Raw genomic sequence first — 23,736 nt, forward strand, 5'->3', positions numbered from 1 at the left:
TGGGCTCATGACCATTGCCTCATCGCCATCTGTTTCCATCTGTACGGGGATACAGTTGTTGGTTCCATTGCGCGCCTGGGCTCATGACCATTGCCTCATCGCCATCTGTTTCCATCTGTATGGGGATACAGTTGTTGGTTCCATTGCGCGCCTGGGCTCATGACCATTGCCTCATCGCCATCTGTTTCCATCTGTACGGGGATACAGTTGTTGGTTCCATTGCGCGCCTGGGCTCATGACCATTGCCTCATCGCCATCTGTTTCCATCTGTACGGAGTCACAGTTGTTGGTTCCATTGCGCGCCTGAGCTTTATCTGGAATGCTCCAGTTTGCTCCCACTCGCATAGACAATCGTTTGCTGAAGGCATCGTACATTGAACAACGACACAAAGCCAGTGCAAGGACTGGAGGTGACTTTTCTGGCTAAGCAAGCAAAGTAATATGGGTCCTAGTTCGATCCAAAACCATGACGCTCATACTCTCAAAACGAGGCGAATGGGTATTTTTTTTTGTCTGACGTCTCGTGGCAGCAAAGGTGTGTTGTGCCTTTTAATGTTGGCTATTTAAATGTGGCCACGCGGTGGCTGGGCGCGCAGTCGCTTCGGGGATTTCCAGCGCATCGTCCGTCGTTGTTTATCATTGCGCGCAGTCGAAGGGCGCTCTTTTTTTTCCTCCCATTCGCGAAGCTTCGAACTAACACGTCAAGTATACAAAGTGTGTCGAGGGTTTTTATAAACGTAGACGAGGTTCTTTTGTTTGGATGAACTCGTTGAGTTTCGGCTTCCTTTGCGTGGAGACGCGACCGGGCCACCATTTCCCGGTACGGTTTTGCTATCACGTTTGCTTTAAAAAAAATGTCTTCTTTATTGCTCAACTTGTTACGTTATGTACAGTGTTAAGGCAAACAACAAGAGTCAGTTGATAAAAAATATATATGTTACCTTTAACGTACGTCACTTGTTACATGCCACTGTGGTTTTGTGCTGTACGCGTGCTAACTGATACAACCCGTCGCTACTACGGACGTTTTAACACGACGAGGTCAGATTTCGTATTGCTGTGGTGGTTTCAGTTTGTGCAGTGGTCGTTTCATTTTGTGCTTGAGGGCTTCGTCCGGCGGTGCATTTGACCATGGCCGATGATGATCGTGCAAACAAGTGTTCAATATTTCGTTGCGCTTCTAAGCGTACCTTAGTTGTGGATGGTTGCACTCGAAAACGCTTGGCTGCCTGATAATATTCACTGTTGGTGTATTGAACTGATTTATGACGCCCAATGAGCGGGCCATTCACGTAGTTAGGTTTGTTAATGATTAAAGTTATTCAAATACACTATCCACTTAGCATGTCTTATCCCTTAGGCTAACTTTTCCAAAAGTACTGTATCTGACATGCTTTCAGTATATAGCACTGCAGGGTTATAGGGGCAGTGGTTCTCAACCAGGGGTTACACGGGGACTCCTGGGGGTACGCGAGGTGATTTTATAAATGTGCGAAATTATATAATGCGCGAGATGCATTGGTGAATAATCGTGTACGAATATGAAATGACGACGATGCAATGTTTCATCCATGACGGTAACCTAAAACGATCTAAAAAAAATAAACTTTCTAAACTCATTGATCAGAGAGCACAAACATTCCGTCATGCGTGCAGAGCGCACGTTTGCAGTTACAAACAAGTTAGGATACCTCACTATATTTGACAATAGGTTATCATATTGATGTTCATTGTTCGTACATGTATTTCTCGGAGCCATGTTAGGTCAGACAAGGGGGTCCTCGTTTGAAACAATATTCATAAACGGGTGCAAGTAGCCCCAAAAAATGTTGAGAACCACTGGGACTATAGGGCATGTTGGTGGTGTGGTGGTGGTGGCGTTGACATAGGGCTTAACTCACAAGTTCCCATCCAGGGATAATTGTTCCATTATTCCACCAAAATACATGAAATTTGTAGTTTATCCTTGTTTTATTTATATTTATATTCTTGGTTCTTCTGGTAAAGTCACGTAGAAGGGAAACAATGAAATAATAACAAATATAAAACAATAAAATTCTCACGATGTTTCCACTGCAACACAAGCAATCATCATCAGGTGTGAAAACCACAACAAGAAACATTTTCTTGTTATTATTTGATTGTTTCCCTTCTACGTGACTTTACCGAAAGAACCAAGAATATGAATCTCTGCAGTCACGAAAGCTTTAAATCAAAATTGTTTATATTTGTTTGAAGTCAACCATGGCCTTATTATACATTGGCCCCTGCCATGAGAAGATGCACTTTTTCACACTTTTGCTCAGCATCTTGATATTCGCATAGCCTCGCTGATCATTTGAACGCGGAGCCACTGACTTTTAAAATTTCACAGCAATGATAAGGTTCTTAAAATGTTGATCTGAATCAGTTGTTAACGATAACTTTCATCTCGTTACAGATGGCAGGGGTTGTATTGTGCCTCCTGGCCATTATATGGCACAGCGATGTCTTCCAAGCTCTTCCCCTCGGTCATCTTGACGACAGACATCAGCCAGTCAGGAGTAACTACTACATGTGGTATGACAACCTCACCGGCCGCCCCATACCTTGCTGGAGCTGCACGGCTGGGGAGTATGTGACGTTGCATTGCAAGGAAGGGGCGCCTGAGAGCACAGAGTGTGCCGCCTGCCCCGAAGGAACCTACACGGACATGCCTAATGGCCTGGAGAGCTGCCTCTTGTGCGCGAAGTGCCACAACTTCAACCACCACTACATGGAGGCCCCCTGCAAACCGTACAGCAATACATTGTGCCGTTGTCAGGGGCGCATGTATAAGGACGGAGACGTCTGTGTCCATTGTGACTCTGGCTACGAAAGGAGAGGTAGGTGCTATGCCATCTTGTCTCATTTCAACCACAACTATTTCGACTGGTGCATCCCAAGCCAGTGCAGAGCTGTCACGGTATGTTTTTTTTTTCCCCACTGTGTATTTTCCAGAACAAAAACTATGATGCGCCAATCTCACAAGACATCTGAATCTGTTGGCCAAGAAAGGGCATGGGTGGGGATAATTATGCTTTAGTTTTGCGTGACATCAAGTCGGTTTCACTTTTTTGAGCACAACAGCAACGTCGTGAGAATATTATTGTGTTATTTTATTTTATCAATTTATTATTTTATTCTCATTCTACGTGACTTTACCGAAAGAACCAAAGAAGACATCAGATATGTGTTTCGACTAATTCAGGATGCTTGCAATAAATGTTAGGATTCTACAGGAACACAATGTCACACTGTCTTGTTAATGACAAGCATAACATTTTCAAATCATCCCTATATGTTGCATGCAAAACATTTCAATTTTACATTAGGATAGTACTGAGTTTTAAATCTAGTCTGTTAATAGTTGTTAATATGCCATCTTTTTGGCACAGTGTACATTTGTGTGCATACCACTCAACTAACAGGTCCCTGCAGGGTGAGCTGGTAGGAACATTGGGATTTTGTGCAATTTTATTTTTACACCCCAACAGCACGAGATTTCACTTCGTTAAAGAATTGAAAGGGGACGGACGGACGGACACATTAATCTATTGCAGGCTGGTACACTCAGTTTACAACTTCGTTCCTACCAGTATAAATCTGAAGGCTATGGGTTAAAGTCCAGGTCAGGGATTGACTAAATCAATGAAGCTCAAGTCAACAAATATAAGCAAAATTTTATGGGATATTAAAAATCGTAAATCCGATGAAGAGGGTGGCCCTACCTTAGGAATCTGGAATTTCTACCACTGGATCATAGCCTGGCCAGCTTGGAAGCAATTCCCTCTAGATCAACACTATCGTGGAGGGCCTTCTGCCGGCCGTGCCATGAGCAACCAATTGCAGGGCTGCAATGATATTTAGTTTTTTCATGCAAACTTTCCCATTAGTCACAGAGAGAACCACTCTTTTGTACACAGTGGCAAGAGACAGGTAAAATAAACTGCTCAAAGCTGTTATTTGAGAAACGAGGATGTCAATTTCCAATCAATTTTCAGTCTAATGTAGTTTATTGCCTGGGTGATCGGATGCCAATAGCAAAACTGGCATGTGCTTTAATATAGTTTTTACTACAATGACACTCTATGTAGATAAGGATGATTGGCTATTATGGAAGAGATTCGATGTACTAAGGTATGTAATACTGGTAGGAACGAAGTTGTAAACTGAGTGTACCAGCCTGCAATAGATTAATGTGTCCGTCCGTCCCCTTTCAATACTTTAACGAAGTTAAATCTCGTGCTGTTGGGGTGTAAAAATAAAATTGCGAAAAATTCCAATGTTCCTACCAGCCCACCCTGCAGGGACCTGTTAATTATATTATTGAGCTACAATGCTATAGTTTCTTAAGAGTTAGCGGTTCGGGATTTAATGGTATGTAATTTGTAGTTTATGTGTAAGCTTTGAGAGTTAGGTGTTAAGTATGGCAGTGTCAAAGACCCCTTTCCTACCACAAATCTGCAGGGACAGCAGTCCTGGACATTCTTGTTTGTCCCTTACTATCTTATTTATATGATTTCAATAGTTTTTTATTGTGAATTTTAGTTTCCGCCATTCACTCAGTACTCTTTGGTTCTATTCGGTAAAGTCACGTAGGTAAAAAATAAACAAATAAAATAACAAAAATCACGACGTTTCGGCCACAACACAAGTGGCCTTCATCAGGTGAAGGGACCGTGCTGTCATGAGGACAGCTGGCTCTTCGTAGGTTGTCTTCATGACAGCACGGTCCCTTCACCTGATGAAGGCCACTTGTGTTGTGGCCGAAACGTCGTGATTTTTGTCATTTTATTTTTTACCTACGTTACTTTACCAAATAGAACCAAAGAGTATGGATCCTTGCAGTCACGAAAGCTTCAAATCTAGAATATTCACTCAGTATATTTGTCTGCACTGGTTACACATGCGTTTGTATTCGGTACTGAATGCACTGCCATGACCAGGATTGTCGTATTTCACGTTTTTATGCCTTTATGTATTGCTGTCGCAAGATTGCACCATGACTCACACTCATGTGACTGACCAAGCCCATCCTTGCAATACTACTCTTTACGTTCTTGAACCCGCCGTGATAATCGCGTAAGGCAAATACGTTATGCCCATTCTATATCTACCACATCAATGAAATGGCTGGAAATCGAACGCGGATCGCTGGGCTAATTGTGCAACACTGTACCCACCACTGCACAGTTGAAACCTTAAGCAGCATAAAACCTCAAGCGATTGTTGTTTAGGAAATAATAGCAATGCACTGTACGATAACAATTAGTATGCTTCTGTAGGCGATGACATGATCCATGTTTGTTTTTTGGTTAGGCCACGCAATAATTTATGCCAAAATAAGTGTCATTAACTCCTGAGTGGCAAACCACAGCCTTAACTGTGTGTGACTGGTCGCGACTAACTCCTAACCATGGACCACAGAACCTTGTACTGCCCCAAAGATAAACTCCCAAGGCGGTCTACCTGTAATTCACCCAATGATCAGAAATACGCAAACGAAAGGCAAAATCACTAACAAGTGGATCTCTAATAGTGAGATTCAGAAGTCGTAGTCCAAAGGTTAAAATGGGTGTGTGGCAGTGTTTTTTTTTCTGTTGTCTCGCCTAGCCAGTGATAGAAATTGCACAATTCTATACCAGGAGCTCTTATACAGTGAGGGAAAAAAAGTATTTGATCCCCTGCTGATTTTGTACGTTTGCCCACTGACAAAGAAATGATCAGTCTATAATTTATATGGTAGGTTTATTTGAACAGTGAGAGACAGAATAACAACAATGAAATCCAGAAAAACGCATGTCAAAAATGTTAAATTGATTTGCATTTTAATGAGGGAAATAAGCCTTTGACCCCCTCTCAATCAGAAAGACTTCTGGCTCCCAGGTGTCTTTTATACAGGTAAAGAGCTGAGATTAGGAGCACACTCTTAAAGGAAGTGCTCCTTATCTCAGCTTGTTCCCTGTATAAAAGACACCTGTCCACAGAAGCACTCAATCAATCAGATTCCAAACTCTCCACCATGGCCAAGACCAAAGAGCTCTCCAAGGATGTCAGGGACAAGATTGTAGACCTACACAAGGCTGGAATGGGCTACAAGACCATTGCCAAGCAGCTTGGTGAGAAGGTGACAACAGTTGGTGCGATTATTCGCAAATGGAAGAAACACAAAAGAACTGTCAATCTCCCTCGGCCTGGGGCTCCATGCAAGTTCTCACCTCGTGGATTTGCAATGATCATGAGAACGGTAAGGAATCAGCCCAGAACTACACGGAAGGATATTGTCAATGATCTCAAGGCAGCTGGGACCATAGTCACCAAGAAAACAATTGGTACACACTACGCCATGAAGAACTGAAATCCTGCAGCGCCCGCAAGGTCCCCCTGCTCAAGAAAGCACATATACATGCCCGTCTGAAGTTTTCCAATGAACATCTGAATGATTCAGAAGACAATTGGGTGAAAGTGTTGTGGCCAGATGGGACCAAAATGGAGCTCTTCGGCATCAACTCAACTCGCCGTGTTTGGAGGAGGAGGAATGCTGCCTATGACCCCAAGAACACCATCCCCACCATCAAACATGGAGGTGGAAACATTATGCTTTGGGGGTATTTTTCTGCCAAGGGGACAGGACAACTTCACCGCATCAAACGGATGATGGACAGGGACATGTTCCGTCAAATCTTGGGTGAGAACCTCCTTCCCTCAGCCAGGGCATTGAAAATGGGTCGTGGATGGGTATTCCAGCATGACAATGACCCAAAACACACGGCCAAGGCAACAAAGGAGTGGCTCAAGAAGAAGCACATTAAGGTGCTGGAGTGGCCTAGCCAGTCTCCAGACCTTAATCCCATAGAAAATCTGTGGAGGCAGCTGAAGGTTCGAGTTACCAAACGTCAGCCTCGAAACCTTAATGACTTGGAGAAGATCTGCAAAGAGGAGTGGGACAAAATCCCTCCTGAGATGTGTGCAAACCTGGTGGCCAACTACAAGAAACGTCTGACCTCTGTGATTGCCAACAAGGGTTTTGCCACCAAGTACTAAGTCATGTTTTGCAGAGGGGTCAAATTCTTATTTTCCTCATTAAAATGCAAATCAATTTATAACATTTTTGACATGTGTTTTTCTGGATTTTGTTGTTGTTATTCTGTCTCTCACTGTTCAAATAAACCTACCATTAAAATTATAGACGGATCATTTCTTTGTCAGTGGGCAAACGTACAAAATCAGCAGGGGATAAAATATTTTTTTCCCTCACTGTACCTAAGGAAACCAACGCATTAAATTACCAGTACAGTATTCCCTCGTTATTCGCGAGGGATACGTCGCAGAGATGCTCGTGAATAGCAGATTTCACAGATAATCATATTGGTACACAAAAACCTATATTTTTTCAAGAATGACCTTAAAAAAATACGTAAATAGCTATTTCTAGGAATCATAGTGCAATGCACAGACAATTGCACCACAACTCGAAAAGTGTATGATTTAACCTGCATGAGGCCACGGTGGTGAGATGTTAACTACCTCACCTGGTATACAAGAGGTCGTGGATGCGATCACGACCCTGATGCCTGCTGTATATTTGGAGTTTGCGTGGTGGCTATGAGATGTTAACTACCTCGCCTGGTATACAGGACGTCGTGGGTTCGATCACGACCCTGATGCCTGCTGTATATTTGGAGTTTGCACATTCTCCCCATGGTCAAGTGGATTTTTATTTGGGTCCTCCCGGTTTTTTTCCTCCACATTTAGAAATGTCCGTTTAGAGTATTTGGCAGCTATACATTTCCACATAGTAAGCCACTTCGTTGAGCTGTCATTTGTGGCCAGGTCGCTTGGAAAAAGAGCCATATAGCTCAGTGGGCCTTACCTGGTAAAATATAAAATAGTTTTATAACAATTACAATGTTTCTAAAATAGAACCACTGCAATCTCACTTCCTTTTTATTATATTCACCAACGTCTTATATAAATTTGAAAAATAGACGTACAGTCATTTAGTAAGTTCACTTTGCAGTTGCTTTGATAAGAATGTTTAAAATTAACTTACTTTGTCACTTTAGTATTCTAATTACCCTTGACCTTTGTGCAACTGTCGTGGGGCTAAACACGTCCCTAACACATCCATTTGTACAGGAGGTATTAAACAAAACTTTATGTTTTACCAAGTAAAAGTCGAGGTTTATTAGTCCTCGAATGTAGACATGCAAAGTGCAGTCTTGACATTTAGAAATACATCGTTTCATTTAGAGATGTCACGAGTTAACATATTTTGTTTAAAGATTGTACAAGTCCTCTTTTCAACACTTTACCGATATGGTGTTCTTTTGAAATGTCCCACCAACGTGAGCAACAATGGGTGTTGCGCAATGATCGTGGCATCGTGTAGCTACATTTGCCATGGGCCTTTCCTAGCTCGACTCAGCTTTGAATACAGTATGTACCTGGTGTGGTGTGAAAAACATCCGTGGCCAGGTGTGGTGTTGACCACATCATCACTCTTGTAAGCAGTCACTAACCCCACGGCAGTATCTGTAAAGCAACAAAATGGGATCTTCGTGTGCGCTTAATCAAAACAACTGAACTTTGTCCATCTATCTGCTGCTTCCAGAATCCGTGGATGGTGAACACTGCCGTAAGTGTCCTACGGGATCCTTCTCCTTCCCGTCTCGGGGCCAGGACACCTGCCAATCACACACCAACTGCAGTGCCTTGGGACAGACCTTGGAGAGTGCTGGCACGCATTATTCTGATGCCACCTGTGCACCTGTGCCTACAACTGCACCACCTGTCAACACGCCGCCCAAGGATATGGGCACTACCAGTGGACCCCACTCGCGCGCAACTGACGTCGTAACCATATCCTCAGTCTTCCCAGCAATCCGTGAGTGTCGTCCGTTGACCATAATCACAATCTCCTATTGTAATAAGTTATATTTAAAATACTTTTTTTTTAAACACGCTTTAATGAAATGTCCCGTACGAGTAATGGCAGAACTCCACGACTCCAGGAAGTGGCCCCGAACCATAACGTAAGGGGACCGTGGCGATTTACAGCCAACGTGTGAAGCCGAAATATAACATATAAAAAGGATCGTTTCAAAATATATTTTTATTTTAATGATATAGTAATGTCATCAGTATGACATGCGTATCCCAAGTTTGCAGTTGATACGACATTGAGAAGTGGGTTAAAATTGAGTTACAAGATTTGAGGATACGACAACAAAGTTGAGGATACAACAGTTCAGTTTCAGTTTATTTTGGTATAGCCCTGTGAGCCATTCGGCTCTTGAATCGGGTGCAACCACAACAAACAAAACAAACACGAACAAGAAAAACATCTTAAAGTGACTATGTGACTGTGCAAACAGAAAATCCATGGAAAAAAACAGCAAAAATATTCCTGAAAAAAGCACCGTACACCAACGCTTTGTGCAAAAAATCACAGTGGGATGCAAGTCAAACAACAATAACCACAAAAACTTAGATAAGGCCATCAGTCTAACTCCGTACTACAACAAAACAAACATGTCCAAACCAAAAAACGTTTTCCAAATCACCAAAAAATAAAGCCATAATTGCAACGTAACAGTTATCACAAGGACTGTGACCGAATTTTTACAATAAACTACATAAATAACATATAACACCAAATCCTAGAGCCATAACAGAGTGAGTTTAATAAAAGCGTCTAAATAATAACGATAAAATGCTGTTTGTCTGCCCGTCTTTAAAGCACCCGGGGGTGGGGGGCGTGGTTAGTGACGCTGGTGGGGTGGGAGTTGTTGATAGGGGAGGGGCTGATGACCTCAGCCAACTGGGCAGTTGGGGAAAGGAGTTCTTACGTCACGGAGGATTAGGTGGGGGGGAGGGGTGAGGTCACGAGACATAGCAGCTTGTGAGGAGATGGGAGGGGGTGATGACATCACGCAACACTGAAGTAGAAAGCTGTTTTCAAAGTGCAATGAGAATCAACTCAGCCCAATCATCCCTACAGCAGTCATTGAAATGAGTACCACTTAAACTAAACACGTTTTTTTTATCATGTTAGGACCACCTGAACCATGTAACTATTTTTCAAAAGCGACCTGGCCACCCCAAATGCTAGCTCAACGAAGTGGCTTATCACGTGGAAATGTATAGCAGCCAAATACTCTTAAACGCGTGTTTCTAAATACGGAGGGAAAACCCAGAGTACCCGGAGAACAATCCGAGCAACCACGGGGATAATGTGCAAACTCCAAACATACAGGTTACAGGTGTCAGGGTCGGGATAGATCCCACGACCTCCTGCATACCAGGCAAGGGCGTTAACACCGCAGCACTTTGTAGGAGGTTAACAGTGGCTGCTCAATGCAGACCCTGGCCTTTACCGTGGGGAATGCGGAACTTTCCGATTTCCACGACAAGTCCAGGACTGTCGGTGGAGGCTAGCAATATTCCCATTGTTAATTCACGCAAGGAGATATCATTTGATTGTTAATAGTGTAAATCTTGACTTAAAGCTTTCGTGACTGCAGGAATTCATACTCTTTGGGTCTTTCGGTAAAGTCACCGAAAGACCCCAAGAGTATGTTCATAGTGTATTTGTTTCATTGTATTTTTTATTCATTTGATGAATATGTTAACCTTGTTTAATAGCTTAAAATTAACATTTGCATGACTGTTTTCTTACATTACTTATGTGGGAAACATCTATTAATTTCCTTTTAGCAGTCGACCTTATCTTAGCAGGCACAATGTGTTTCCTTTCTATTGAGTATGGTTGCATAGAGTATAAGTAAACTTATTGTGAAAATAGGGCAGCTGTCTGTCCTACTTTGTGGTAGTGGAACCCCAGTAATGCCCCACAAAGTTGCCAGCAGCCAGTGGTTTATTTTAGCAGCGTCCCTTTGAGGGACAATATAAAATGTAAACAACGTTGAGCATAGACGGGCCTTGTAGTACGAATCACAGCACCTTTGCAAGTAGCTACACTTTGGCAATGGTTTCTTGCAGTGCTGGTATTGTGAGCCTACGACAGTGTGACCACTGTGCACAAGAGTGATAGGTCTTGTGGACAGTAGGAGATAGTGCAGCAACATCCATTACGTTTCTCTGCACCTTCACAAACCTGCACCAACCTGCATTGACCATGCCGAAGGACGATCAGATAATACTCGTGGCCTGCAAGGCAAGGGGAGGCCCTCATCCAGCTGTGGATTGACAAAAACAGCTGTGCATGTACATTACTTGTGTAATTGGTTCAAATGAGTCGCAGACGTAGATTTGGAGGCAACACATTTATTAAGTTCCAACACATGGGGTAACTTTCCCCTTAACAGAATAACAACCTATGGTGGTGACCACCAGGCTAACTACACTAGTAACTACACTAGTTACAACGTAGCTAGTGTAGTTACAACGTAAACTCCTTTGTCAAGGCACTTTACTTCTCCCACCTAGCTTAAAAGACGCTGCGAATCTTAGCAGCGTTCATTGAAGCGCTGTCGTCCCGACAGTTTTGTTCCTTCACCTGAAGAAGGCTACTTGTGTTGTGGGCGAAACGTCGTGAGAATTTGATTGTCTTATTTTGTGTTATTGTTTTATTCTCATTCTACGTGACTTTACCGAAAGAACCAAGAAGATGAATCCTTGCAGTCACGAAAGCTTTAAATCAAAATGTAACTAGTGTAGTTAGCCAGGTGGTGACCACCAGGCTAACTACACTAGTAAGTACACTAATTACAACGTAACTAGCTACCACGGACTGGGACCAACAGCTTCGGCCCGAGTCCACGTGTTGGAGACTCGTTGAACGGAGAACGTAGATGAAGGGTTTCTTCCAGGATGAACAACAACCCCTGGTCCCTCTCGGGACCCGGCTTATATTCTCTGTGGCGTGGCCGGCTCCGCCCTTGGCCACGTCCACCTTCCAGAATCCCTCTTGGGGCCCCTTTGTCAACTTAACTGGTCACGTGTCCTCCCGGGTCATAACCCTCCACCACCTGACACGGCCAGTAAGGGGCCATCCATTGAGCAGGTATGCAAATATCTGTCAAAACTTGACGCCTCCCTGTACGCACGCGAACGTTTTCACCCCCCTCCCCTACCTGCGTACGGACGCTTGACGCACCTCCACCCCCCCCCCCCCCAAGTCCTATAGAACGGCCGATGTTTATTCCATGCAGAAACGATCAAGGATTATTCATATTAACGTGTTTAAGCAAACAGTCCACCGCCGGACTATCTAACTCATTTGAAGGCCAATGTAGACAAATAATTATTATCGAGGCTTCACCCCCCCCCCGTTTCCTATGCGTATGTACATTGTCAGTACACCCCCCATATGCAAGCGTACGCATTTGGGTTACCCCCCCTCCCCCCTCCCCCCTCCATGCATATGTACTAAATGGATGGCCCCTAAGGTTTGTCACGTAAAGAACACGCCAATTAGTTGCTACTGCAGCCCACCGGTGTGTTGGAGAGTAAATCCACAACATTAACAATTTGAATACGACGTTTCTCTGGTAATTACGTCCAGCATCATCGGGCGATTTGCCAGAATAGTGAAGCAATTTACCTGCATCTGGTCTTAAATAGAGCAAGATGACGTCAACCCTGAACCCATCAGGTGCAGAGGAGGGGTGGGGGTATTGTAATTACATGATATATTAGTAATCAGTTAATTATCATGTGTTTCCTCTGAGGAATTGTATTACTACTATAATAGCCCAGAAATGTGTGTAAAGTGCGTGACGTCACTCCACATGCCCCCCCCCGTCATTTATAATAAAAAAAATCATGAGCGAGTGCATTTTTACACTGACGCGGAAGAAGGTCGAGCGGAAATGTTTTTTTTTTCCGCAAAGTCACTTCAAATATGACGTTTCTTTACAGACAGTGACGGTCAAAAATAAATATACACAGCACAGTGCTGCATCTGTACGTGACATCATTGCAAAAGAGCCCCCCCCCCCACCCCCCGTCATTACTATAAAAAGCAAGACATTTCTTTGCGCAAATTCTCTTTAAATTTCACGTTTATTTATTGAAAGACAATCAAGTAAATACATTTCTTCACGATCAAACGCCTTCAGGAATGCCGCCACACGCATTGGCACTGAAGATAGGCGTTATCATAATGCTGCTGCGAAATCTGAACCCGAAGAACGGTCTTTGCAATGGAACGCCTTTCATGGTTAAATCATTACAAAATAACTTCATCACCGCAGAGATTGTATCGGAATGCAACCGAGGCGAAATCGTCTTCATCCGACGACACATTCCGATAATTCCTGCATATGCGATGACGATCAACAAGTGGCAGGATCAGACTTTTGAAAATGTGGGTATTTATCTCAATTAACCCGTATTTTCCCATGGCCAGTTGTACGTGGCTCTGTCTAGATCTACATATCCTCAGCGGATCAAAGTGTTCATCAAGGATAGCCAACTGCAGAGAAACCTTTTGAACAGTGATAAGAGATTCACAGAAAATATCGTATAGCTAGAAATCTTCCAAAGTCATTAATTTTTTGTAATAAGTTAAGAAATAAAATAATTTTGTGCTACATTTCCTAATAAAAATTTCAATCACACAATAAAACGTTAATTTACATCTTTCATATTACAGCTTCCGTCCTAGGACGGGCTAACAAGCTAGTTACTTAATAATACGCTTCCAGGACGCGCTGTGTATTTGTATTTTTCGCAAAAGCAAAAGAACAAAAAAGTATTAACTTAGTACTTTAAGGGGAAGGTACTATCTTATACCGTTTTCGAATTATTCAGATTTGAACATCACAAAATGCCTATTTTTTTCATTCAAAACCACTTGAATCCGAAATATCTCACAAAGAGTATAAGTTAGAACCAATGGTTCTTGCTTTAATTTCATTTGCTGTTTAATGGTATATCAACCGAAAAAAACCTGCTATCTTATATCTTGAACGGTTTCTGAATGACACACACAAACATTTTCATGGGGTGCTTAAAATCTAGACTTGGGGGCCTTAAAATAAAAAAATCTCGGATTTTTATTGTTCCTGTTTTTTGTGTCCTAAAAGCTACCTATCTACCAAATTTCAGCTTTCTACGTTGTCGGGAAGTACCCTCGAGGCTTTTTGAGACATACAGAATGAAGGTCTTCATTTATATCAGAGGTGGGGAACCTTTTTTCTGCCAAGGGCCATTTGGATATTTATAACATCATTCGCGGGCCATACAAAATTATCAATTAAAAAAATGTGCCTGTTATATTTGGTCAAACATTTAATTAACTCACTTCTAATGTGATGCCTGGAACTGCTTCTCTTTGGTGAGGCATGTGATGTTAGCTGGTATTGACGATGTTGCTACTCGCAACTGCTTTTCCAGGCTTGCTCCTAGATTTATGAAATTTCGAGTCCCGCCTATGGTTGCCTTGGCAGAGTCAGACCAAATGATTTTGCGGGCATTATATGGCCCGCGGGTCGGACGTTCCCCACCCCTGATTTATATAGATACCTGGTGCATTGTGAGAAAATGAACACGAGGAAGATAAAGCCTTGACAAGATGGTGTTAATAAGATATTGGTGAATGTTTGGAATTGTGAATGCACTTTATATGTTTTCTCCATTCCTTTATTTGTTGCAGAACATTCTAGTTTCTCTGCAGATGAGCCTACCAAGCCATCGGATACTGGTTACACATCTCAAGTAAACGTCATTATCGCCCTTGTGACCGTCATATTAGTCATTATTCTGGCATGTCTGGTGTTGCATTATTCCAAAAGCATCCGCAGAAGAATTGTGACTGCTACGCTATCCAGAGAAGAAAAGGGTATGTTCAGAAGAATCAAGTTCACCAAACAATATTTAATGGTTTCTAAACAAAGATTACACGTAAAATTGGAGAGAATAATGTAGGTACATACAAAAAAATGTATGTCATGGTTATAAACTCTATGTCCACACATTATTTAGAACTATAAGGTTGATATGGAATGGAAATGCCTGGCTTCTCCTTGTGCAGAAATTCACAACACTGGCAGAAGAGCCCTTTTTTTTTACAAAGCACTTGAAAACACTTCCCATTTTTACACCGCAACAAAAAAAGAGAAGGGCATTGCAACAGTGCCATCGTGGTGGCACGGGGATTGGTTAGCTTGAGATACGTCGAGCAGAAAGCCAGCATGTGCATGTTCTTATATGAACGCGTATAATAAAATCAATAAGAATTGCTCAACAAATCAGTTTTGAATCCAGTGTATTTAATTACCGTGATTTCCTGAAAGTTGCCAAAGTCATGTAAGACTGTTCATGATTCTTAAAATTCGGTGTAAAGGCTAAAAACTGCAAGACCAAATCATGTTATTGAAGATACAAAGAGTAGTGGGAGAAAGACCCCAAGCCTTGCTGCACATCCCAATTGTTTATAGACATTTTATAGGCAAACTCAACACCTCTCTCATTCCTAATGGATGTTTGAATGTGGGCAGGCTTAATATTACGTATATATTTACTGTACAAATATATAAATGTCTGATAAACCTTACACAGAACGAACATGTAAGGTAGAACAAGCAAATGTACTCGTAATTGCATTCACTGTTGGATATATTTTTCTGTTTTCTTTTTTGCAGATATATTTTTACAATTATCAGACCGTTTGGGCTTGCAATGGCAGCGTTTGGCGCGAAGCCTCGGATCCATCACTGAAGTGGACATTGAAACAATATCGACAAACCACAAGTCCCTTCCGGAAAAGACATACATGGTCCTCATTAAATGGAAGCAGAATTCAGGAAAAAGTGCCACACTGAGAGAATTGGCAAGAGCCCTAGACAGTATGGACCGTAGAGACCTGGTTGAATTAATCTCATCTAAAATTCCAAATGAGATGTCCATGGGTTCGAGAGCTGTGCTGCTTTAGAAAAACTTCAATACTGGCTTGCCACTTGGAATTAGTCTTGCTACAAACGTGGGGTGATGTACCTCTGACAGCTAACACAATGGATTGCTGTCATCAAACGAATGTGTGGTTTGGAATACCACATGATTCAGGAATGTGGACAAACAATATGAGCCGTGATCTACAAGCCACAGTTAAATATAGGTATTCATTTAAAGCTTTTGTGACTGCAGGGAGTCATATTCTTGGTTCTTTCGGTAAAATATATTTTATTGTTTCCCTTCTACGTGACTTTACCGGCAGAACCAAGAATATAGGTATTCATGTAAATAGTATGTGTGTGTCAATGATCAGCGTTGTTGCACACTCTGATATACGTTTGATAAGTGGCTTAACACTAAATCACCCAGCTCTGGGTGCTCTACCACGTGGTGTCAGCTACTTGTCGTAGGTTGGAAGGTAAGGAGCTAAGAAGTCAGTTTTGCTGGAGTGAAAACGTGACTGAATGTTCGCATGAAGCAGGCCGCCAGGGCTCTGGTTCGACCATAAATGACACTGCCTGATGACTGGGCCAACAGTGGCCAACTGCCTGGTTTGTTGAATCAGCACGGAGAGACCCCAACTGTATACGGCTTCATCGATTGAGACTTCAAGTCGAGTTTTTCTCCTTGGCCATGGGGTTTCCTTCCACTTGTACAGTAAAAAAATGTCTGCCAAGTTCATTGCTTGCTAAAATATTATTTAATACACACTAGACAGGAAGGACAAGATCAAAGGGGTTGCATAATGAACATGCTTAATGTACGTTGACTCAGTAACCCCCCCCCCCCCCACTTTGCGAAAGAGCGCAGAAGCGTGGTCACCACATCTACGCCTCTATATGAGGACCGAAACAGACTTCACAAATCTGGCTGTTGCCTGATGAAGCTCGTTGTAATTACTGGCAAAACGTCACGGTACTCAGATTGTAAATGTTGTGGCTTGTGTGCTGTACTAGTGACGAATTGGCACGTTCTGTTTACGTGACAACCCTTACTAGTTGGCTGTGTCGGGTGGTGGCGGGTTTTAACGACACATTGATATATTTATGCGATCTAACCCAAAAAACCTCATGGATAAAATATCGCTCGGAATAGACTATGTAATTATTTAAATGTGAAATCGTTTCTATGTGGTGATCATCTATCTCTGGTTTGCCTCTGACCATTTTCAAAATGTGCCCAATGTACTCAGGTCTCAGAAGCTAAGCAATGTTTCAGCCTGGGAATTACATGTATGGGTTACCATCAAACAAGACAGGTGTTATAGGTTGTTGCCGGGCTCTGTTGGGTGCAGCAGAGTGCAGTGCAGCAAATTATGTTTTGTACTGTACGGGCAGTCCCCGACTTACGAATGGATATCGTACGTAAATAGATTTGTTTGTATCTTGGAACACACTCGTGTAATGCACTTAATTGCACATACGGTCAGCGTAATAAAATGTGTTACGGTTCAACAAAACAGGGAAGCTTTGTTAAACTTATAAGTATTGTAAATAGGTATAGTAATAAATAACACATAGTAAATAACGATATACAGTAAAGTAATGTGAAAAAAATCCGGATGCTGGCTTGCTTATGCAGGAGAGATGGATGATTAATTGGAAGAAGATCATGATGCAGGTGAGGATAGTGATGGGGAATTTTCAGGATATTCTAGAGATATTGCTGACGAGCTTGATGGCATTGTTTCTGGCTCCCTTTGCAAACTTCCTGAAACACCTATCAAGGGCAACTTGGACAGAGGCCTTTTTATTCATAAATTTATTTCTAGCAACTTGGGCCATCATTGGAAACTCTACAGACATTGAATTTAGATGAGTTTGGGTCTTGTGCCTCAATGATGGCGAAGCCAGCTTCCAAATGCCGCAAAGCTTCAACCAATTGATTGAATATCTCGAGTGACCTCAGCTTCAGCTTTATTAGCAACCTTTTGTGCCTCCAGTTCCACGATATCCTCATTGGTTAGCTCTTGTAAGTGGGAGCTGGGTAACCGCTGAACATCATCAGCCTGAACTCAAGCTCAAGTTGCTTTACCAATTCAATTACTTTTGTCAGTCACTGTGTGCATAGTGTCCTCAAACCTGCTTGTACTGTGTTCCAAAATCTATCCCTCCCCACCGCCTTCACCAACCTTCACTGACCAGCGTTATGAAGTATAGTCTAATAACCAGAATTACCCGCATGGGTCATGATGGCCCAGAGCCTTTCATGATTTCAACATTTTTTTGGTGGGCACCAGTTTCTACATATGATAATTGTTGACATCCCACATTGCTACGATGTTATTGACCCAGAGGAATGATGGGCCAAATCAACCACTGATGGGGATTCAAACTCACAGCTGTTTTGTGATTTTAGTGTTCTAACCACAGCCAGTGTTGGCATATCGGTAGATCATACATTGGTCGATAGCAGTGGGTGTTAACCTGAGGTGCACTGATTGTTGCAGGGAGGCCCCAAAGTCCATTGGTTAAGGCTATGGGAATTCAACTGATGTGAAGGAGAATTTCAAACGTAAAAAGCGGGGTTACGAGGGTTGACTGTCAGAGGAACTGTTGACAATCGGAGGATGGGTATTGGCTAGGGCAAGAGGGGTGAGCGAACCTTCGAGAAAAGGGGGCTCTAGGGATATAAAAGTGGATAGCACAAGGGGAAGGGACGGTTGTCAGAGAAGACGAAGCTGAGGCCTAAAGAACAGTGTTCGTGTGTACAACAGGCTCGTGGTAAAGCAAGAACGTGTGTCGGTCGACGTCACACACACACCACCCCCTGGGTGTGCGAGATGCCCTCTCCGAGGTTGCGAGACATGGCCAGATTTTTATTTGAAGGCAAATCGTCGAAACATTAAGCACGAGTGCATAAGTACAACTTTTATTTCATCAAACCCGAAGTATTAACATGTTTTTTTTTACAATTGAGAACCTAAGGGGTACAAAGGCTGCAGTAAAGGTTAAGAACCACTGGTCGATATGGTCCAATATTAGTATCGTGTATAGCTTCAGTATCAGTGTATATGTTGGCCTATGAGACTGTGGTGAAATCTAACCCCACCATAGGTCCTTAGAATGTTCATGCTGTACTGCACTTTATACCTTGGAGGTATTTTGGTGAAAACTTGGAAATACTCAAACTGCACATACATTTCTCAAATTATGAAGCGTACATATATATTAGCCTATGGTAAACTAAGCATGCATCGATATTCGAATTATCAATTTACATTAATGATTACATTCACGATACATAGAATTGTGCGTTTAACCATCTCTGGTTAACAATTCTGGTAAATTATATTCGATTACCTTGAGCTAAAGTTTTCAACTACTGGTAAACTGTATGGCTGCTACAGAAGAAAGCAAGAATGTGATACGGTTGAGACGTGTGTAGAAAACTAACATGTGGTCATGCTAAAAGGTGCTGAGCTATGTTTTCCTGGACTGGATGGATTCATGGTGCTGGTGGAAAACTCATACCTGTCAACCCCTTATCAGTGCCTGTCTTATTACAGACCAATTCAGACCTTATTGGTCACCCTGTGCCCTTATAAATTTCAACGTTCTTCCTACAAAGTCCCATCACAAGAGAGAAACACACAAATAGACAAAAAAAACATTCCCGTATTGAAACTGCTGTAGGCCGTATGGACCTGAAAACTCAATTTCCCTTTACTAGAATACGGGCAAAACGTATGGGTTGACAGGTATGAAAATTGCGCGTTTTACTGTTATAAGACTATGCTGAGTGTGATCACCTTTGACTACAAAGTTAGTGGGGTGCTGAATAAGGAAATAGAATACATTTCAGAAGCGGGATGAAGATAAAGCCTGAGAACATAAAATTAAATTGTGAGTGACCAAAAGTGGATAGTACAACCACGTGTAAAACGGAGCTGTCTCATAACTCAGTTGAAAAATTAAGTAAAAAAGTGGACGTTAAAGTGGTCTCAAAATGTCTAATGGAGTGTGCTGGGACATTGTGGACCGTCTCACGGTCTCGCTGGACCGTGCCGTTGCTCCCTCTGCATCCGAACAAAACTTCACCCCTCACCGTATGATAATAGGTTCCCCCCTTCTTTTCTGGCAACAAAAACAGGCGTTAAGATGCTAAAACACCAAACTGAAACCTTTCACAAGGAATCGTGTCCGCATTAACCACGATGCTTGTGGTCAGAATGCAAACAAAAAACAACATTCTGATAATATATGGTACCCGGCGTTTGCCCGGGCGAAAAATATATATTTCAAGTCTTCTCTTAAAAACCTTACATATACATACACAGATACTAAGGTATTGTGGAAGCCCGGTGGGCCGTCTGCCCATTTCTCCAGCAACAAAATTATAAGATGCTTGCACAAGTCGAAAAAGTTATTTAAAAAATGGGGGGGGGGAGGGGTTAAATAGTTGATGTAAAAGGTTTACGAAAATTGTCGACCCCCCCCCTAAAAAAAAATATCTTTTACCCCCACGTAGGTATATATATACCTACACTATGATGCATTGTCTTTAAAACAAAAAACTGATTGGTCCACACCAGAGACGGCTTTCTTTCGAGCCTAGTCTCTCCCCTCGTCATCGATGTGCATGGTCGCACTCTGTGCCAACAGCATGCCCTACTCGTGCCACGTTGCTGATGCCGCTGCTGCTGCTGCTGCTAACGCGCCACCAAGGCGGCGCCGAGCAAGAACGGTGTGTGGCCCGACTCGCCGTTGTAACAGCATGAGGCTCGGCGGCGATAGTGGCCGAAGAGACGCCGGGGGTTGCTTTTCGAACATTGCGTTACACGGTCGCCAGCGTTTTGTTTTGCCAGGAAGGGTTATCTAACCGATATTTATTTTAAAACAACAAAACAATTCATACCGAGGCAGGCGCGTTTTAGACGCTGTGAGGTCAGGGGTGTCAAACACACGGCCTCGTAGGCCGGACATTAACATTGTTTACGACTGATATTTAATACTATGCTCTTTGGTTTCTTCGGTAAAGTCACGTAGGTGGAAGAAAACTGGTCAACGACGTTGCGATCGAAACATCGTGAACTATTATTTGTTTCTCCCTACGTGACTTTACCGAAAGAACCAAAGAGTATAGATTCCTGCCGTCACGAAAGCTTCAAATAAAAATTGATATAAAAAATAATAATAATTCTAACCCCTCTCGATGCCCACACCTCGACGTCCAACACCCACCACCCATCCTCCTGCTGCTCTTCGCCTGACTCACAAGTGACGGCGTCGCAGTTTGCCCCCTCGATCTAAAGACCGGCACGGCAGGATTCTGGCTTTGTCGCGTGATGATTGCTGGTTGTGATTGCTGGCGAAATGTGATGCTCGAATTGTACACCTTGTGGGTTTTTACTCTCCCAACGCGCCGGTGTGCTGAACGTGGTAACTAATTGTAATGTTTTGTTTACATCACGAATCGTACGCTCATTGGCTGTGTCCGGTGATGGCCGATTTAACGAAACATTTCCGTGTATTTATAATATTGGTCGCGAAAGTTTACGCGTTTGACTTGAGTGGGACGCGCCCCTGCTCTCGAATGATGTGCGCTGCTGGTTTTGTACTGTATAATGTATGCGCATTTTGCTGCTATTGTGAATGTTGATGCTTTGTTTCTGTCTAAACCGAGACCGATGTAACTGTCATAAAAGGCAGATTGCAGAGAGATGACGCGTGTGGTCATGTTTAAATGGGCAGAGATCCTTTCATGCTGTATTTGGACAAGGGATTGTAACCGTGGCGTGCTGCTGGAAATCCGTGTGTTTTATGGTTCCGATGTCTTTCATTATTAGTTTTACAAGACCATCCTGGGTGTTTATCACCTTTGCCTAAGACGATTAATCAGGTACTGAATAAGGAAATAGACTACGGACGTTAAATGTGAATTGAATCGCAAAACCAACTCCCATGTGTCATCCGTGGGAGGGTGAATCGCACCATGCAATCCACCTTCCACACCCATTTCACGGGTGAGTTGGCTGTTAACGGCAAATATTTAACGACTGTGTAATCACTGATAAAGGACATTACCGTAATCGTATGGTGGACATTGCTATTGAACTGAATGCCTATGCACTGTATTTGCTCTCCATACATTGGTCATGCCTTTATAACATAGAATCTAAACATTTAGGGCCATAGATTAATAAGAAAGACTGCCGTCCTGCTCTTTGAAAGAAAATAAATTAAATAATAAAATACGACGTTTCGATTGCAACACAAGCAACCGTCATCAGGTAGAACTAAATTTGAGAGAGAGACACACAAAACACAGACGCGGAGACACACAGACAGACACACAAGCAGAGAGAGAGAGACAACACAGAGACACACAGACAGACACACAAGCGGAGAGAGACAACACAGACAGAGAGAGACACAACATAGACACACGCCTCTGTGTCGAGGGCTTAAATAGAGAGAGGTGGGTGGGCAGAGAGAGGTGTGGGTCTGCTGGTGGCTGCTGCTGGAGCAGAGAAATTAGCATGTCAATTAATCCACCCCGAAGCGACCGAGGGAAAGAAGAAGATCGAATGTCCCGATGTAAGCCTGGTAAATTTTAGAGAGAGGGAAGCAGTTTGAGAAAACAAAATGTAGCAAATATTTTGTAAATGTAATGTAATGCAACACAGAGAGTCGGCTAACACAGAGTTAACGCATAGCCTGGTTGATTACGATCTCCAAAGATTGCTAAATTTGAAGTTAAGTGCGAAATTTGACAGAGACACAGACTTACATCTTCAGACAGAGAGAGAGAGAGAAAACAACTTACATCCTCCCCGTAGAGGTGGTTTTACTGCCGCCCTGCACAAATAAAGCATTTGTACATCCTACTGTGCTTGTCACTATGTTTCAATAGAGTCAATCAGAACACTCACATTTCACTATACAGGTAAACCTTGCCCGACGCGGCTTTATCGAACGTGTCTTTCGATTATAGATCTAATGAGGTCTGCAAATGGGGGTGATGTTTTGGCTCTACACACCGCAAATGTTGCCGGATGCATCTAGCCGTCCACGCGTTGAGGACTTTATTCATGTGGATGCCTAGACGGTTAATGATAAACGTCCAAGTGACAGTGTTAAGAGGGTAACGGTGGGCGTGGGAGTTCAATGTCAGGGGCGAGCATTGGGCGTGAGTGGGCATGGAGACGTACTTTTTTGTGTTGTGGAATTTAAAAACAAAGAGTGGACACAAACAAAACATGGAAAGCGACTCAGTTTTCCATTTTAACAAGGGCGGAAGTAGCGTAGCATTAGTTCACCTAAGATTAAGATTGTGATCATTTCAGACACAGCAATGCAATGTTTACCATACGGTCTGTTATTATTTGTCGAACACGGTTTTGGCGAACACGGCATTTTCCAGGAATGTAATCCCGGCGTTCGTCGAGGTCAGAATCAGAATCTTTATTTATCCTGGGGAAATCCGTTGAGCTACGAAGCTCTTTTTTCACAATGTCCAGTATGGGCGGGTCAGAAAGTTACAATAACAAACAATAGAAAAAACGATAGGAGTGCATATATGTATTCTTAGCAAATCAAAACGTTGATGCTGCAACGGCAAAGACTTCGTCACTAATCCTTTGTTCTTGGGATAGTTAAAAGGCAATTAGATGGACGTCAGAAGTTTCTTGGGGTTGACAATGAGGTGAATTAGGTTAATATAGTACAGATTGGCAATAATGATGTTTTTGGATGAACCTAATGTCGATTTCGTCTTGCATCAAGTGATGTGAGATTGGATTGTAAGTAGATGTCACAATTGTGCGTCCTGTAATGTACGTCCACTGTAAAT

General features: G+C 42.7%; 1 protein-coding gene across 1 annotated transcript; it reads left to right on the forward strand.

The window, feature by feature from the left end:
* The first annotated feature begins 341 nt into the window (after positions 1-341).
* On the forward strand, positions 342-22,771 carry LOC116942642 (tumor necrosis factor receptor superfamily member 10B-like). Its single transcript, XM_032954802.2, has 5 exons — positions 342-820; positions 2,441-2,864; positions 8,636-8,908; positions 14,645-14,830; positions 15,633-22,771. Exons 1-5 carry the CDS (start codon positions 761-763, stop codon positions 15,920-15,922), a joined length of 1,233 nt encoding a protein of 410 aa, XP_032810693.2. The 5' UTR covers positions 342-760; the 3' UTR covers positions 15,923-22,771.
* Positions 22,772-23,736: the final 965 nt, after the last annotated feature.

Source organism: Petromyzon marinus, chromosome 15 (assembly GCF_048934315.1).
Source record: "Petromyzon marinus isolate PM22_M1 ecotype Great Lakes invasive population chromosome 15, UKy_Petmar_22M1.pri1.0, whole genome shotgun sequence".
Taxonomy (NCBI): Eukaryota; Metazoa; Chordata; class Hyperoartia; order Petromyzontiformes; family Petromyzontidae; genus Petromyzon; species Petromyzon marinus.